Below are 17,349 nucleotides of genomic sequence, written 5' to 3'. Positions count from 1 at the left end.
TCCTGTGTTCAAAATCATCTCGATCAGGGTGCTCATCGGCCTGGGGGAAGGTGTGGCTAGGTGAGAGACATTCATTCTGAATCATGGGTCGTGGAACAGGCAGTCGGTCTGTGGTGTTAGCAACTATCCTCAATTACCGTGCTTGTAACATCCTCGGGATGCGCATCTTCTTCGTTGACAAGCCGGCTGGGGTATTCCAGCAAGGAACGAGATCTCACAAGAGCTAAAGCAAACATTGAGGTGATTCGCGTAGAGTGCGAGATGACATTCGAATATGAGACAACAACCAATTTTTTTTTTGGTTGCTCCAAATTTGAACGCGCAGTGGATGCTTGACCAGACTGGAAGGTCAAGCGAACGAGTTTTCGACGCGAGCGTTCTCGTTAAGGCTAGGGGCAAATGCCGGGCCCTCAGCTTCCCCGTCTCGCGGGCACAGCTGGCCTTCTGGGCGAGATGCTTATGCCTGAGGTACTGAACAATAGGTGTGCCTGTTCCCCATGAGTTCTAGCTGCTGCTATTTTCTCCCGCCCGCCTGCTCTTCTTCACCCCCCCAGGCCTCATTGGCTGACTCAACTCACGCGAGGCTTGCCCGCCATCCCGCATCCGCTTTGGGTTCCTGCACATTGCTCGCACCGGGCCCGTCAGCGTCCAAATATTCTCGACTCAGGCCACCCAGAGCCCGAGTTATTCTCCGGCCACATGCCCTGCAGACACCCTCTTCCCCCATGGTGTTGGCTAACGACTTGTAAGCGACCAATTGTTCTAGGCTTGGCTTGCAGGCTTCAGGGCAAAGAATAGCAACAACGTCTGCCACTCGTACTCTCCTGTCCCCACTTCCGCAATCGCCCTCCATGCCTCCCATCTATCGCCTTCGCCCAAGATCAGGTTGCGGATAGCTCGTTGTTTCTGTCTCTATTGATATTCCGCTTTCTATCGACGGAGAACTTCATCTGCTGTCGGGTTGGTGAATCGAAAGACCAGTATGGCTACCGGTGCCAGACAGGATGCGATGCCCACGATGCGCGAATGTGACTTGAACCGTGTGGGCGCTTAATCCACCAATCTCAACTGGGCGGTTGGGCAAGACTGTTTCTTCACACTATGTCCTTGTATGTTTACGTCGAAGAATGTGGTTCCTTGTCACAATCTAGAGCTCCTAGGCAGGACAGGCTAACAGCGTTTCGAAAGCCGACCATTGACTGCGGCTGAACATGCCCAGGTTCAATATCAACACTCCCCAAGAACTCCCACCGTCATTATTCCTCTCCCTCCTCCACCACCACCACCGAGGGATGGCCAGTCTACGGCCTCTTCAGTGCGCCTCGGCCATGTCCCCCTTCCACCGCCATTGAACATCAACATTGTCTCTGCGCGTGGTCTGTCGTCTCCAGGTCCCGTCTCCGCTCCTTTGTTGCACGGTCCCTTCTCGCCGACGTACATCAATTCGCCTGTCCCAAGTCCTCAAAGTGCTATACCGATGGCTGCAAGAGTGTCGGGAAACTACAACGTGCCTTATGACCCTAGGGAGTGGGTGGGAGGGAGTCGAAGAACGTCATTTGGATCAGATTGTCGGAATCCGGGGCCTCAAGCAGAAGGTATATCGGTATTCTGAGAGCAAAGAGACTTGTCTGACTCTGTGTGCAGAAGGGCTTTCCAATCCACCGCCACCGTATTCAGCTGCTGCCGCTGCAGCGACAGGTGTTACTGTTCGTGAGGCCACCAGTGCTGGGTCGACTATATCGCCTGCGGACTCGACGTTCACAGCTCCTGGAAATCAATCCCAGTTAAACACTCCAAATAGTACTGTGGGAGTGCTGTCACCACTGAACCAGGGATCTCATTCTCTAGGTGACAGCGGCCAGACCATCACGGACACAAATGGACCAAAATATTTCGGCCCTTCAGGGCGATCCGGTGGTTTCGACCACCACCAGGGCCGCTTGAGTATATCGTCGCAGCAACATGGATCCCGGCCAAGTTCTGCCTTGGGTGTGGCGAGACATCCTCTAGGAACATCTCTGTCGATAAATACGGTGGCCGCGCAGCAGAACGTGCCTATTTATCCACCAATGGATGCAAACCTGGGACAACATCCCGCTCCGCCAGCGTCAAGAAGAGCTGCGTCCGCGGATGGATATTCTTCTCAGCCGCCATCGGTTCCGAGTCAAGAAGAATCGTCGTCGAGATCATCTTCCAAACAGAGAAGTTGGATTCCAGGAATGCCTCTACCTGGTCCGCCTCCAGGTCCACCTCCATCGGCCTCAAGGTCACAGAGTGCAGGTGGAAGTCGGGCTCTTACTCAACCACCGGCGGCTGGACCCAGCAATCGATCAAGTCATCGCGTACCACTGCATGCGCCTCTTCTCAGCCCCATGCCTCCTACACCTGCAAATTGGAGGGATGAGTCTACTCATCGATCTAGCTCCAGAACCCCGATGCCGTTACATATTGAGACCACAAACCTCGATCGACCGGGCTCGACGACTACTGGTTTGAGCAGAAGCGCTGCTCTCCGAGTCTCCTCTGCAAAAGGTCTGCTGGAACGTCGGAAGCAACGCCGTAGTCTTCACGAGGCTCAACTGGCCGATCTCAGCGCCTTAACCATTGATACTGACCCCTGGCTCGACGGCTTGAGCCCGGGCGGTATTAGTCCCGAACAATCACCTACCTTGAGCTCATTGGCACCAGAACGAGCCAGCCCCGAAACTGCTCGAAGAGGTCTACGGACCAGCAGCAGGACCAGGAACCGACTTCGAAGTAACGATCTCGATTATCAACCGCTAGATTCACCGTTTCCTCCCGGCTTGTCATTGAGGAGTAGCCGAACACCGCTGGTCCCGCCAAAGTCGCTGCCTACACCACCACTGAGTCAGAAGAACCCCACTTCTGCGCACAGTGTTCTTCCTTCAACAGCGTCTTCGGTGTCTGAACTCGCCCAAGTTGAATATGATCCGTTCATGGAAGAAGCTTCGCGGCGGCATCAACAATTTCTCGTAAGGGAGAGCCAAGCAAACACCGAGCTAGAGAGATTGCAGCTTTTTATGGAATTTGTGGTCGAGGAGTCGAAGATCCGGAGGCAGCATTATCCAACCCCGTTTGCTGATGGAACTTTCAATCCAGAGGAAGGCAAACAGCGGCTCTTCAGTGATCTCAGGACGACTGGCCAAGGTGAGGTACGAGCTACGGCACCCGGCAGAATGCGATCACCTATGCACGGGATGCGGATCGATCCGACTCAACTTAGCGAGATGTGGTCAAAGGAGTACCGCCCAGAGCTTTCACCGATTGCCAGTATGAGTAACGATGGACTCAGTTCCCGCGGTCGAACTGCTAGCCGATGGTGGCAGTCACAAACTGGCTCGGAAACTGACAGCGTATCGAACAAGATGAAAAGGTCGAAGAGGGAGTCCAAATATATGGGTCTCTCTGCCCTGTCGATGCAAGAAGTGCTGTCCGAGTCCGCGACACCAACCAATATCAACGAAGTATACAGCTCGACAGAAGGCTATGCTGCTGAAAAAGCCAACCCAGAGACATTTGGCATCTACGAGGACCTCGAGCCTCAACAGATGCAACAGACCACCTCACCAGATCCATTGTCTCCAGTTGGGCTTGATATCTCACGGTTCATTACTCTACCTCCACCATACCCTCGACACCACCCTGCCGTCAACAACAGCCATCCGAAGTTGGCCACGTATCGGAAGCTCGTCCGAACACTCAGTGACTTGAGTGAATTACAGAATAGGAAATCACGCCATGACTTGAGTGTTGAGGCTTTGAGGACCGAGCACAAACGCAAGATTGCTGAGGGGCAGAAGAACTTTCGGACCAATATTTCGGCACAGATCAACGAGGGCAGTATCACGTATGCGGAAGCTGCAGAAGCGGAGCAGGCCCTCAAGATGGAGGAGAACATGTCTGAGAAAACCTGCCTTCAAGCGGAGTTCGATACGTTGCAGGACGTGGTGATCAACCCGATGCACGAAATGCTCCATGAGCGTGCAAGGCAACTCAGTGCCCACATGACTGCATTGGCCGAGCAGCTGGAGGCAGACATGCAGGCTTCGGACCTCGATCGACCACAACAAGAGGGAGATGCTATGCCCGAAATCTTAGAGTATCTCACCCAGTTGAAGTGGTTGTTTGAAACCCGGGAAACTGTCCATAAGGAAATATTCGACCTCCTCACCGCGCGGAATGACAAATACAAAGCCATTGTGCTTCTACCTTATCACCAGGTGAGTAATTTCGACAAGATCCGAGACACAGAGGATTTCTTCAATCGCGACAGTGCCGAGCGACACAAGGCATTTTATGAAGAAGCACTGGTCCGTCATCAACGCTTTGTCGACCTCGTTGCAGACCATGTTCGAGACGAAGTCCAGCTGCAGTCGTCTGCGTTTTGGGACATCGCGCCTGGATTGCTGGATCTGCTCCATAAGATTCCCGATGACTTGGATCGGTTCGGCGCCATTGCGGTTCCCGACGCTGAATATGCCGAGAACCCCGAATACCGGCAGTTTCCGCAACAATACCTTTTCACATTGCTTGATCACGCGGAGAAATCGACGTATCAGTTCATAGAATCCCAAAGCAACCTCCACTGTCTGCTCCATGAAGTCAAAGTTGGGTTAATAGCAGCAACAGGTCGAGCTGCTGAAGCCCGGCGAGCTCGCGCCGAACTGGATGGCCCAGTATCAGGAGAGGACCCCAAGAAAGTTCGAGACGAGCAAGAGAGAACAGCTACCGCAGAGTTGAAGCAGCAAGTGGCAATGATTGAGGAACAATGGCTCGAAGCCCTGGGGAGTGCCCTGCAAGGAAAGAAAGGACAGGTCAAGATGTTCTTAGAAAGTGTCGGTGGCTGGGATGAATCCCTACAGGCCGCGGAATGACCTGGGAGCATTCTTGCCGGGGGGAGGTTCAGAAGACGGCATTGAGATGATACCAACTGAGCGACTCACTAGTATGTATGGCTATGAATAATGAAGGAATGACCGGACTTGTGCACAATACGATGATGGACTAGTCGTTTCCTATCCTGGCGACTCCCTCTTTGCCTTCGGATCGTATTGGGTATAGTAGTAGCAGTCGTCTGTACGATATCAATTCGAGGGTTCCATGTTCTCAGGACACAACTACTCGTACAACCCTTCATAGGTGTTTGTAGATACTACGAGTATGCTAGACTACATGAAAGTGTCATAATAATGATATGGCAAAGCTAGTCACGAATACCGCCGGCAAAAGAGTTTAGCTTCGTTCGCAGTGCAAACCTTTTCCCAATTGAGAATAGTTATCGTGCCGAGATTTGCGCCTGGTGTGAGTCTACCCAAGGCATAGGGTATACGATCAAGTTTACGAGCGGAGGGTGGGCGAAACGGCCAAGGGTTACGTATCTACATAGTACATGGGAGAAGGCTTCCGGCCCGTGGAGAGGGATAGGGCTCAGGATAGTCGGCACACCACGTGACCCGGAGTATCAATGGAGCCGGTGGAGAGGAGAGTGGAGCCCGAGGCTCGGCAGAGAGCCAAGACCCAAGACGGCCAGGATCGGCGTCAGGGCCTTTTGTGCCTCCTGCCTCGAGGGAGAGCTCGATCTCGATCGGCGTCACATCATTCACATCATTTTCATCACCCGCGTTGCAACCCTGAAAACCTCCGAATTAGCACAGATGATCGACTTGCCGCTCTGACGTCTATCGCACAAGGATACTGTTACAACCCACTGTCGATAGGGTCAAGGGGTAACTGAACGGTCTGTGTTTATGTTCCGTCTGAATAGCTAACCACGGGATGCTATTGGACTGCTCTCATCAGGCGCGGCATCCACCCCCAATTCTACCTGGATACCCCCATCAACCGCATGGTCCTGTCGGTGGCCCGACGGACACCATGACGTCGGTTGTTGATCTCTATGATCCCGCCCTGCCATCGAGCGTGCGGCGCGTTGATACAGGACCAGGCCCGCCCTGAAGGTGGGTTGTGGTAAGAAATACAAGAATGTCTTGACTTCTCTTGACATATCTGGTCCCATTTGCTTGTTCCCCTCAGACACAATAGGCGCTTGCTTTTGGTCCCCTCTGAAGCGATTCTCTAACGCAGTCCTGGGCTCTCATTCACGTCAAATTCATTGCTCAAATAACATGGCTGAAAAAGAAAAAAATCTCTACGACAGGCGCTCTGGTGACAGTGAGCGTACTGCCACTAATGTTGAAAATGCTCCTCCCCGCAAGAAGTCCTTCGTGGACGTTGACATGACCAAATTGAGCGCCGCATTTGAGAATCCGCTTTCCGATATCCCTAAGGAGAAACTCTTGGAAGAAGTCGAGGTCTTCTGCAGAGATAACAATCTCATGGAGTATATCGAGGCATTCCGCAAGGGTGCGTTGGTAGCTCAATCACCCAATGCCGTTGATGGTATTGTCGAGCTATCGCCCGAAGACCGTGAAGTCCTCGAGCGAGAGCACACCCACCGCTGGTCTCAACCATTCACTCTCTACTGGTTGGTTATCATGTGCTCGCTGGCGGCTGCTGTGCAGGGTATGGACGAAACGGTGAACAACGGTGCACAGGCACTCTATCTCAAGCAACTCAACGTCACCACCAAGCGGTTCAGCCAAGACATGGTTGACAACTTGACTGGACTAGTCGTCGGTGCACCATATTGTAAGCACCCGACTTGCTCAGAACTCTCGCAGAATGTGGGAGATTTCTCCGGCTGAATGCTGATGAAAAGTCCAGTGTGCTGTGCTGTTCTCGGTTGCTGGCTTACAGAGCCGTGCAACAAGGTCTTTGCTCGTCGAGGAACGATCTTCATCTCTTGTTTCATTGCCGCAGTTGCCTCGGTGTGGGAAGGGGTTGCTAATTCCTGGGTCAATCTGTTTTTGGCACGATTCGTTCTCGGTAAGTCGATTCTCTTGCTTTCGCAGTCGCGCTCCCATGTGAAGCTATGCTAATACTCCCCTAAGGCCTTGGAATTGGTCCCAAATCTTCTACGGTACCAGTCTACTCTGCCGAGTGCACCCCAGCCCCAATCCGTGGCGCGCTGGTTATGATGTGGCAAATGTGGACAGCATTCGGTAAGTCTCTTGGGGTGATCCGTGTGGTCTCGTCCTCTAACGGCTTTCTAGGCATTATGCTTGGAAACATTATGGGCGTGGCATTCGGTGGACTCGCTCCAGATCTTGGCTGGAGACTCATGCTCGGCAGCACTGTTGTCCTTCCGCTTATCGTCTGTGCGCAAGTCTACTTCTGCCCTGAAAGTCCCAGGTACGTGGGAAGAAACCTCCCAAGACGCCCCGGAGCCCCTTGTGTGTCCTTCAACAGAGAATTGCTAACGAATGTTCCATAGATGGTACATCCAGCATAATCATCCAGAGAAGGCATTCCGATCCTTCCAACGCCTGAGGTTCACAGACCTCCAAGCCGCAAGAGATACCTACTACACCTACATCGGGGTGGAACTTGAACGCAAGGCCCACAAAGGCAAGAATTTGGTCACACAGTTCATTGAGCTCTTCACTGTTCCCCGCAATCGACGAGCCACCTTGGCGTCATGGATAGTAATGTTCGGGCAGGTATGATACCCAACCCTCTTGCTCTACCCACCTGAGATATCGTCGAATCCATGTTGCATACGTTGATACTGACGCGTTTTCTAGCAATTCTGTGGCGTTAACGTCATTGCTTACTACTCGACGACCATATTTGTCAGTTCCGGGTACTCAATAACGTCGGCTTTGTTGGCTTCAATGGGCACAGGCATCCTGAATTGGGTTTTTGCTTTGCCTGCCGTGTTCACCATCGATCGCTGGGGGCGTCGCAATCTCCTGCTCTTCACGTTCCCTTTCTTGGCCATCTTCCTGTTGTGGACTGGCTTCAGTTTCTGGTTCCATGACACCAAGACCAAAGTTGGGATGGTTACGACGGGCATGTACTTATTCGAGGTAAGTAAAGTCCTTTCTGGATCCATAAATCTTCTGACAGTCGTCCCGCAGGTCTTTTACTCGCCCGGCGAAGGCCCTGTGCCATTTACGTACTCGGCAGAAGCATTCCCCGTGCATGTTCGGGACGTCGGTATGAGTTTCGCGACGGCCACCACATGGTGTTTCAACTTCATTCTCAGCTTCTCTTGGCCTCATCTCTTGACGGCTTTCAAGCCTCAGGGTGCATTTGGATGGTACGGGGCATGGTGTATCATCCTATGGGTCTTGATTCTTCTGTTCGTTCCCGAAACCAAGGTACGCGTTGATCGAACATATCTCTGCTTCGTATACGGTCCTGACTCACTCTTTCTAGGCCCTGACCCTCGAAGAACTGGATCAAGTGTTCAGTGTCAGCACTCGTAAGCATATGAGTTACCAGATGAAGAATGCTGTCTGGCATTTCCGCGTGTGGGTTTTGAGGCAGAAACTCGAACCGTTGCCACCATTTTACCACCGAGCAGAGAAGGTGAATGAAGCGTGATATATGAAATCATTGCTTTGTCAAGTGTGCTGAGGGTTTGGCTGAGTAAGTGTTACGATATCTGGGTTCCGGTCTAGGGGCCACTGGGGGTAGATTTGCTGTTGCTGCTGAACTATTATCCGGAGAAAGCCTGGGCAAACGTGAAGTATGTAGAAACGCTGGGCGAGTAGAAGAACGATGGGGATTGGGGATCATCTGGGCTCTGGACCTTGCTGTCGACCCATTCCGAAAGTGCCCGACGGGTGTTGCTCGGGCTGATGTTTACCGAGCTCAGCCAGCGGAATTTGGCGATTGCAATGGCCTACCAGCCTCTCTCGAATAATATGTCCACAATTGGAGACCGGGGAGACTTGCAGCATCCCGTGTACTGGTGTGCATCGTGGAAAAAGTATTTTTGCTCTGCTAAAGTGCATTCAGTGTAACCAGAAGCCTCAGCCTCGTCGCCCATGTGATATCACGTGCAGAGCGAGGCCCACCGGAAGAAGTCGGGACGTTGATTCCTCGGCTGCCGTCAGTCGTCAATGCGCAGCGCAGTTTTGCCCCTCCATCCCTCCATCCACTCAACATGTCCCTCACTGCCTTTTCCATGTCTCCCATTTGTAGAGCGACTCGACTCGGATCGACTGTCTGATGCGGAGAAGCATCCACTGCCATCATCTCCCGCAGACGGGCCACCAGGGCCAAACAATGATGTTGACAATGCCTCGCCCTGCTGCCACCACCCGATATGGGGCTGTCGGAATTGAGAGCAGCTACTTCTCCTTAAAACCACTGGCTTTCCCTGAGATATCTGGCTTCTGTTCTTCCTTGATATCTGTTCCACCTGAGCCATTTCTCATTGCTAGCCCAGGCTTCTGCATCCCCAGTTTTCGTCGCTTCTGTTCCTCTGACGTCCGTCTTCCATTCTACCGAGGGCCAATATACCCATCGCGTGCCCTACATCACCCACTCCGATTTCTCAGATTCGACCGTTCTTTTTCCTATCTCGAGTCACTGTAGGAGCAGGAGCTGCAAATATGGCAACCAACGGAGATACCAATGGCCAGTCTACCGGTACTGGCACGGAGAAAATCAACACAGACATCATCACTCTCACTAGATTCCTGACAGAAGAACAGTCGAAACACAAGGAAGCCACCGGTGACTTTACGTCCGTTTGCCCATCCATTTCTCTCGCAAATAGCATCACGCGGCTGACATTGTGTATGCTTGCAGACTGCTCTGCCATGCCCTTCAATTCTCCTTCAAATCCATTTCCTACTATATCCGTCGTGCCACCTTGATCAATCTCACCGGTCTAGCTGGTTCTTCGAACACGACGGGCGATGATCAGAAAAAACTCGACGTGATTGGCAATGACCTCTTCGTGGCCGCAATGCGGGGTTCCGGAAAGGTCAGAGCTCTCGTCTCGGAAGAAGAGGAGGAGGTGATATACTTTGACGAAAGCCACGATGCCAGATATGTTGTGGCCTGCGACCCCATTGACGGGTCGAGCAATCTGGATGCTGGTGTCAGTGTAGGAACCATTTTTGGGATTATGAAGTTGCCAGACAGTGTCGTGGGCAAGAAACCTTCTCCGGAAGATCTCCTGATGCCGGGTACGGAACTGCTTGCTGCTGGGTAAGTCCAAAACTGGGATTTCATCTTATGGAAACGTAGAAGAGTACTGACAAAATTAGGTTCACCATGTATGGCGCCTCTGCGCAACTCGTCATCACCATGAAAGGCGGCTCGGTCAATGGATTCACTCTGGTAAGGAGTCACCTGTTCTTTCCCCTGTATACACCACAAGTATTTTCCGTACTAATGTAGACGGCCTTCAGGACAATGCCCTAGGAGAATTCATTCTCACACACCCCAATATGCGCATCCCTAAGAAGCGTGCCATCTACTCTGTGAACGAAGGAAACTCCCTCTACTGGACCGACAAAACAAAGGCTTACTTTGAGTCGCTCAAATACCCTACTGAAAAGGGCGGCAAACCATACAGCGCCCGCTATATTGGATCCATGGTTGCTGACGCTTATCGCACACTACTGTACGGAGGCATCTTCGCGTACCCGGCGGATAAGAAATCACCCAAAGGAAAACTCAGGATTCTGTACGAGTGTGCGCCGATGGCGCTGGTTATGGAGAATGCGGGTGGCATGGCAGTGAACAGCAAGATGGAGAGGATGTTGGAGGTCAAGCCGGAAGGTATCCACGACCGAAGCGGAATTTTCATGGGCAGCAAAGAAGAGATGGAGAAAGTCATTGCGGCGCACAAGTAGATTAGGGGAGTCGGTAGCGAAGCAGATCACGGGGGAGGACGAGACGGTCCCTCAGGAGGAGACGGCACGGAGCTATCAACGACATAACGGGAGTTGTTGAGCGGGAATCAACTGACAATCATGGAATGGATTTGGTCTTATGGTATATGTATTTACCTACCATGTTATGCATGACCTACGAAAATCAGGAAACCGGCATCCATATGCAAAATGTCATGATGCATTTGTTTGCCCTCTGCCCCCTTTTGCTTTCTTCCTATCATTCGACCTATCGATGCAGGGCCCTCCTCGGGCGCACACGGGAGACAGATATTTGACAGATCTCGAGATCCTATGGCAGTTAAAATGACATTTGGATGGAAACCAAGACGTGGTCCTGAGCTGGTGCTTGCCCAGTCACTCTACTTCATGAAACAGCGTAGTTATGGACCTCACGAACATGATTCTTTTCCGATCTCCTTTGACCTCTCCCGAATCTTCGCGTGTCTGCCCTTACGACATTGCCTTCACCAGGTTATCTTTCAACCCCTTGATTGCAGCTACCATATCGTCTTTGAACTCGTCCAGCAGCTCGTCCCTGGTTTTGGCAGTGTCGGTGTGCGTGGTGGTTGTGCCGCTGCTCTTCCGGTCTCCGCTCATCCGCCCGCTCGACATGGCAAACCGTCCGTATCGCAAGTCACTCAGGTTCCCAATGGTGTCCTTGGCCTGCGTGCGCAGCGCGTCGATCTGGGCCTCCAGGTCTGCGATCTCGGCGGTGAGGTCCTCACCGGCGGTGGCCATTGCAGCGAGGAGTGTGGTGGTTGTATGGTTGTGCTTTGCGGTCGCGGTGGGCAGCGTGTTGCCGAGCGCTCGTCCGTCGTGGAGCGCCGTGTCGAATTGTGTCTCCTGTTCCTCCTTATCGACGTCACTATCTGACTTCTCATCGTCGTCGCCGTCGTCACCGTCGTCGCCGCGAGCGCTACCCTCCTTCCTTTTCCGCTTCCTGCCCCTCCTCAATCCCTCCTCCTCCCGGCGAATCTGCCTCCCCAGCCGCGCTGTGAGTTCGACGCTGCGACGACGCTCGTCTTCGATCCGTCGTCTCACGTCGTCAATGACAATGTCCCTCTGAAACTGCAGGTCTCGGTACAGTCGCTTCAGCTCGGTCGGGTGCTGTCGTGCAGAGGACGACGCGCTGGGAGGGACAAGTGCCAGGAAGGATTTGTACGGCAGGATTGTCGGGAGCGGTGACGGGTGGAGGAGGTACGATGTGAGGATTTCTGACTCGGAGGGTGTGTGGGGTGGCATGGCGTTCGTTATGATGATGGCGGTTTCTTATCCTGAAGCCGCTGATTCTTTTGGCTGAATGCCTTCTCGTCGTCACAGCCTCGCGCCGCAAACGAGGAAGTAGATTCTTTGGACTTGCAGCCTCGGAGCGCGGTACCACTGACCTAGAGTAGCACCCTTCCACTCGCGCTCTCGCTTGGGGTGTAACCAACTGGAATGAAGTTCTCCCTGCAATCGACTTCCCTGGACCTATCCAAGTATTTGGCGACAGCTGCCGTAGTTTCCTGAGCCTGCAGCTTTATGCTGCCACCCTGGCCGTCCGCGCTCTCCCTTTTTACCTCAAGTAATGTGAAGTTTACGGTATTTTCCTTGTATTCTTTCGCCGCCGAGAACGCAGACCCGCTCCTCAGATATTCCTTTCGTTGTTGCCCCGCAATATATCCCCTGAAACGGTAGCCTTGTGGTCGCAACGACAGCTCCTAACTCTGCTTCTCCAATAGACTTTGCAATACACGTACCAGCAGCGCAAAAATGACTCCTTCTCGTGTCTCAAGGCTGTTTGTGCCCTGAGCAATCCGTCACAGAAAAGGGCGAGCAGATTGCTGGTGTCGCTGCCCCACTAGTTCCAAATGTCTTTGTCTGTTGGAGCTGCGACGGTCGTGTCTTGTTCATGAAGCAATGTGAAGATCCGTGTAAGCCATAAGAGTAGCCGAATCGTGTCGCTGTCTGTAGAATAGTCGGGGAAAGCCTGCCTGGTGGTCTTTGGCAGCAAACGCGTGTGTCGATGTGAAATACCCTTTGGACACTGCACGAGCGCACGACCAGGATAACCAACAGCGGTCCGTGGACTTCCTTTCTCACTTTTTCTGGGCTTCCCAAACAAAGGTCAACGAGATCTCTGGTCAATTCTCTCCTGGGAACAGGATGTTGCTGGGTCTCCAAGGCCCGACCGACGCTCACCAACATCTCGGATCGGAAAAACTTCGGATGAACGACGCGTTCTCGCCAGCCAATGAGCGCCGGCTTCGCCTTGGCTCTGTCGCTCGGTCTGTATGGCAAGTCGCTGCCTCTCCCTTCGATGCCTTGACAACATCTTCACCATTGTCTGCTCCCTTCTTCTTCCCTGTGTTTTTCTTCTTTCTTTGTCTCCTCGAATTTCCTGATCGTGTGGATCGAGTCTTCTTCAGTGTGAGGACTGCTGTCGGGAGTTTCTTCCACTTCTCATCAACCCGCCTCGAAATCTCCCCCTTTGTCCTGTGAAATCCGGGATTAACGCCTCTGTCTAACTCCATCGTTCTCATGGCTCCACAGTCGAGTGACAGCAAACCACTGTTCCAGAAGGATGAGAAAGCCCTCTGTTTCCATGGAGAGATGTTGTATGATGCCAAAATCACAGACGTGAAAAGAACAGATCCCAAAGAGACGAAATCACCCTTCCACTACAAGGTCCACTACAAAGGCTGGAAGAACACGTGAGTTTCTGTCTCATCCATGGTTACCTTTGTTCGCGTCCTTTTCCTGTGAATTTGCCATTCTGTGTTCGTGGAGGCCGAGTTGCTTCACGCAACGGGACATTGTTTTCGTTTCGCGCAGCGACTGTGGATTTTGTGTTGGCAGCTGAACCTGTCCGACCGTGAATTTTGCACATTCACGTCCAGTGTCGGCACCTCCTGCCACCACATAAATCTCTTCGCGAAAAGAAATTCTTTTCATCTCCCATCCCATCCCCCAAACCTCCCAAGTCATCAAAAGCTAATCGGTTCTCTTCCAGCTGGGACGACTGGGTCCCCCAGGATCGTCTCCGAAAGCCAACAGAGGATAACCGAGAACTTGCAGCGCACCTGCGCCAACAGGCAATTCTCAAAGCCAACCCCAAGATGGCTGGCAAGACCCGTCGAGGACAAGGCTCAGAGATTGGATCTGGCAGAGGGTCAGAGGAGCGCACATCTTCTGTCCCTGCTGCCGGTGGTAGGGGATCCAAACGCGCAAGAGATAACGATCTGGAAAAGGTTGGTGGTGATTCCCCGTCCCACAAGCGCACCCGTGTTCGTGATCGTGATTCCCGTCATGATGATATCCCCCCTTTTGATATGATAGCCTGGATTGCCGATCTGCCCGCGAGCGAGAAGGCCCGCAAGTATGCTTCAAAGGTGAAGAAGCTTCCCAAACCCAACTTGGATATCGAAAACCCCTTGGATGCTGAATCGATCACAAGTATCATCGCCCATCTTTCGGATGTGGACAACAACATGGACCAGCCGACAACCGTGGATGACAATGAGGACAAGCCAAAGACCGCGGACGATAAAGAGGATAAGCCAAAGACCCCGGACGGCAAAGAGGACAAGCCAACAACCGTGGATGACAACGGCGACCAGCCGACAACCTTGGATGACAAAGAGGACAAGCTAACAACCGAGGACGGCAAAGAGGACTCTAAGCCCAGCCAGAGCGTGGAACAACGACGGAATGACGAGATAGATCTGCGACAATTTGTCTATGTGCCCCGCAAAGCTGCGGTCAAAGCCACGACTGCTCTTGCAGAAGCAAATTCGAAACAACTTTCAGTGGCCGCTCCCTCTGCCAAAAAGACGACGAAGAAGACCGCGTCCAAGTTGAGCAGTTCTGCCGCCACAAAGAAGGCCGATGCTGCAACCCCTAGCCCTCATAACGTGCCAGCTGGGCTGTCGAAAAAGACATTGTCAAACTCTGAGACTGTCACATCTCGCACAAAAGATACGAAAGTTGTCAGTGGTAAAGGGAAAGCGAATGTTGGAAAGAAATCTGATGCAACAAAAGCACAACCAAAGGCCCAGCAAGCTTCTGGTTCTAATCGCTCCCACATCACCGCGAATCCTGACGGTGAGGGCGTGCAAAGTGATGAACTGCTCTCTGATGCAAAGCCGGAAGACAAATTCGCAGGCATCAAGGACGAAGAAAGTGAAGTAAATGTTGTCACTTCTCTCAGGAGGAGCGTTAGGACCGCAGCGGCGGTTTCCACCGCCAAGGTCAAGTCCCAGATTCAGTCCATGGCCACCTCCTTTTCGAGGACAATCAACCAAACCCACGCTTCATCACCAACTCCGTCCTCGCAATCTTCCACCAGTTCAAAAACGCTGCGCAGCAGTACTGCCACCAAACCAGACGCGCGAAAGAGAGGGAAGTCGTACACAATGCAACAACACCGCGGACCAAAACACCAGTTGCCGCCGCATTTCGAAGAGCTGCCCTCCGATATCGATAGCGATAACGAGGATCACGGGGCTGCGCCCGCGACAATCGCTCCTGGAGCACCTTTTGAGGTTGATCCTCCTGGATCAAACACGCCTCTCGATGCCCTCAAGTTCCCTTATCGCCTCATCGAGAAGATAAACCGCGATGGCGACAGATTCCCCCTCGGGTGGACCAAGGAACATCTCAAGTGCATCCCTGACCATTGCCTCGTCTGGGTCCGTGAAGAACTCCTGGTCAAAATGCCATACAGCGTACTTGAGAACCGCCCCCACTGGGTTCTCAAGGAAGTGCCAGACAACGCACCCTTTTGGGACCAGTGGGAGCGAGAGAACGAAGCGAAGATTATAAACGCGTTCGTCACCAAGGTCAAGGGAAGACCCAACGACGACCACTATGCTCTTAACGTCCTCGCCAGCTTGGCCACAGACCGTGCCTTTGAAGACGCGGCCCGAGCAAGTCGGTCCTTTGGCAAGGTCACCACCGATAAATCTGAGGAGAGGTGCAAGAAGTGTGTCAAATTCGGCGTGAAATGCGATGGAGTGAAGCCGGTCTGCCATCCCTGCAAACAGGCTGGCCGTGAATGCGACTTTTCTATCTCTATGGACGAGGAGAGCTACGGGCGACGAGGCAGTGTCGACGATAGACAACAGGAGTTTGCGAACTTGAGTGGCGACAATCTCGACGTTGCCTTGCGTGCCAGGGTCCCTGCTACCCGAGCCATCACAGGACTGGATGTTCTTGCTCTGGCTGCAGAAGTGGTCGAATCTGGAGCAGCTGATCGCGTTCAAAGTAACCCTCTAGGAAACACCCAGGACCCCGGATATGGAAATGGATCTGACTCCCTAGGAAATACCCAGGATGCCGGTTATGGAAATGGATCTGGCTCCCCCTCGCTCCGTGGTCTTTTTCCAATGCTACAGCTCGCAAAGATTGCCGAGTCCCTTTTCCATCATTTTGACCTTGAACGAGGAACACCTGCTTACTTGAACATGCCTTCACAGGAAGACGCGTTCTACACCCGTCCATCCATACGCATCACCATCCCCGACCATTTGAAAAATCTCCTCGTTGACGACTGGGAGAATGTCACGAAATCCCTTCTTCTCGTCCCCTTGCCAAGTCAAGCTCCAGCGAACTTCATCATTGACGAATATTTCAACGAAGAGAAGATGAATCGCCGCCTGTGTTCGCCCGAAGCAGACATTCTGGAGGAGTTCTGTGCTGGACTAAAGATGTACTTTGAGAAAGCAGTTGGTAAGATCTTACTGTATCGCTTTGAGCGAAGTCAACTAGCAGAGGTAAGTCATTCTTTAGCGTTATGGTCTCTTTTCCCGTCTACATGCTGATCACGACGCTGCGGACAGGTTAGGAAGCTCTGGGAGTCCGGTCGTTACAAGGAATGGGAGGGCAAAGGTCCCGGCGATTGCTACGGTGCCGAACATCTCACACGCATGATCGTCAACCTGCCGGAAATGATTGCCCAGACGAACATGGACTTGGAAGCCGTTGCTCGCTTGAAGACCGAACTCAGCAAATTCAGCATCTGGCTGTCGAGGAACAGTACGAAATACTTCTGTGCGAAATATGAGAAACCAAGTGCGGAATACATCGAGAATGCCCGATAGGAACGGATGCAAGAACGAGTTGACGCCGACTAGGAGAGTGCGAGTGCGCAGCTGAGGACTCTGAAGGAGCTCATTATGGTGACAGAGGACATTGGTGACCGGAAATGCGAGTGCAAAGCTGAGGTGCTTCAAAGAGTTTATCATGGTGACAGGGGACATTGGTGATCGAAAATGCAAGTGCAAAGCTGGGGTGTTGCAAAGAGTTTATCATGGTGGGACATTGTCGACTGCGAATGCGAGTGCAAAGCTGAGATCTTTGAAAAAGCTTGTCATGGTGACACGGGACATACCGACTGCCACACTGTACCGGAGTATTGATTATTTCAGTGAAGGCCACTGGGCGCTCTTGGGTTACGAGGGCAGCAAATGGCTGTTGGGGTTTACAGCCCTCAGAAACGAAGGGGTTTCATCATAGCGTGGTCGTGGTAACTACTCGGTATTAGGTAGACCCGCCAATTCTCATTATCGTGAGTATGCGAAATGAAGAT

The 17,349-nt window shown here is 52.6% G+C and overlaps 5 protein-coding genes across 5 annotated transcripts; 4 read left to right on the top strand and 1 right to left on the bottom strand.

Moving 5' to 3' along the window:
• Positions 1-844: 844 nt before the first annotated feature.
• Positions 845-5,134, top strand: PV07_02264 (uncharacterized protein). Its single transcript, XM_016388862.1, has 3 exons — positions 845-1,109; positions 1,189-1,595; positions 1,645-5,134. Exons 1-3 carry the CDS (start codon positions 1,102-1,104, stop codon positions 4,893-4,895), a joined length of 3,666 nt encoding a protein of 1,221 aa, XP_016255790.1. The 5' UTR covers positions 845-1,101; the 3' UTR covers positions 4,896-5,134.
• Positions 5,135-5,926: 792 nt separating this feature from the next.
• Positions 5,927-8,813, top strand: PV07_02263 (uncharacterized protein). The gene is made up of 8 exons (XM_016388861.1): positions 5,927-6,669; positions 6,745-6,906; positions 6,972-7,082; positions 7,134-7,272; positions 7,355-7,580; positions 7,665-7,949; positions 8,001-8,243; positions 8,302-8,813. The coding sequence occupies exons 1-8, from the start codon at positions 6,147-6,149 to the stop codon at positions 8,467-8,469; spliced, it is 1,857 nt and encodes a 618-aa protein (XP_016255789.1). The 5' UTR covers positions 5,927-6,146; the 3' UTR covers positions 8,470-8,813.
• Positions 8,814-9,109: 296 nt separating this feature from the next.
• Positions 9,110-10,982, top strand: PV07_02262 (uncharacterized protein). The gene is made up of 4 exons (XM_016388860.1): positions 9,110-9,619; positions 9,685-10,089; positions 10,149-10,221; positions 10,293-10,982. The coding sequence occupies exons 1-4, from the start codon at positions 9,486-9,488 to the stop codon at positions 10,737-10,739; spliced, it is 1,059 nt and encodes a 352-aa protein (XP_016255788.1). The 5' UTR covers positions 9,110-9,485; the 3' UTR covers positions 10,740-10,982.
• A 114-nt stretch (positions 10,983-11,096) lies between these two features.
• PV07_02261 (uncharacterized protein) lies at positions 11,097-12,092 on the bottom strand. Its single transcript, XM_016388859.1, has one exon. It carries the CDS (start codon positions 12,021-12,023, stop codon positions 11,232-11,234), a length of 792 nt encoding a protein of 263 aa, XP_016255787.1. The 5' UTR covers positions 12,024-12,092; the 3' UTR covers positions 11,097-11,231.
• Positions 12,093-13,098: 1,006 nt separating this feature from the next.
• PV07_02260 (uncharacterized protein) lies at positions 13,099-17,308 on the top strand. Its single transcript, XM_016388858.1, has 4 exons — positions 13,099-13,474; positions 13,774-14,011; positions 16,238-16,534; positions 16,601-17,308. Exons 1-4 carry the CDS (start codon positions 13,302-13,304, stop codon positions 16,859-16,861), a joined length of 969 nt encoding a protein of 322 aa, XP_016255786.1. The 5' UTR covers positions 13,099-13,301; the 3' UTR covers positions 16,862-17,308.
• The last annotated feature ends 41 nt before the right edge of the window (positions 17,309-17,349 follow it).

Source organism: Cladophialophora immunda, assembly GCF_000835495.1.
Source record: "Cladophialophora immunda strain CBS 83496 unplaced genomic scaffold supercont1.1, whole genome shotgun sequence".
In the NCBI taxonomy this organism is placed as follows: Eukaryota; Fungi; Ascomycota; class Eurotiomycetes; order Chaetothyriales; family Herpotrichiellaceae; genus Cladophialophora; species Cladophialophora immunda.
This window is presented reverse-complemented; position numbering and strand designations above follow the sequence as displayed.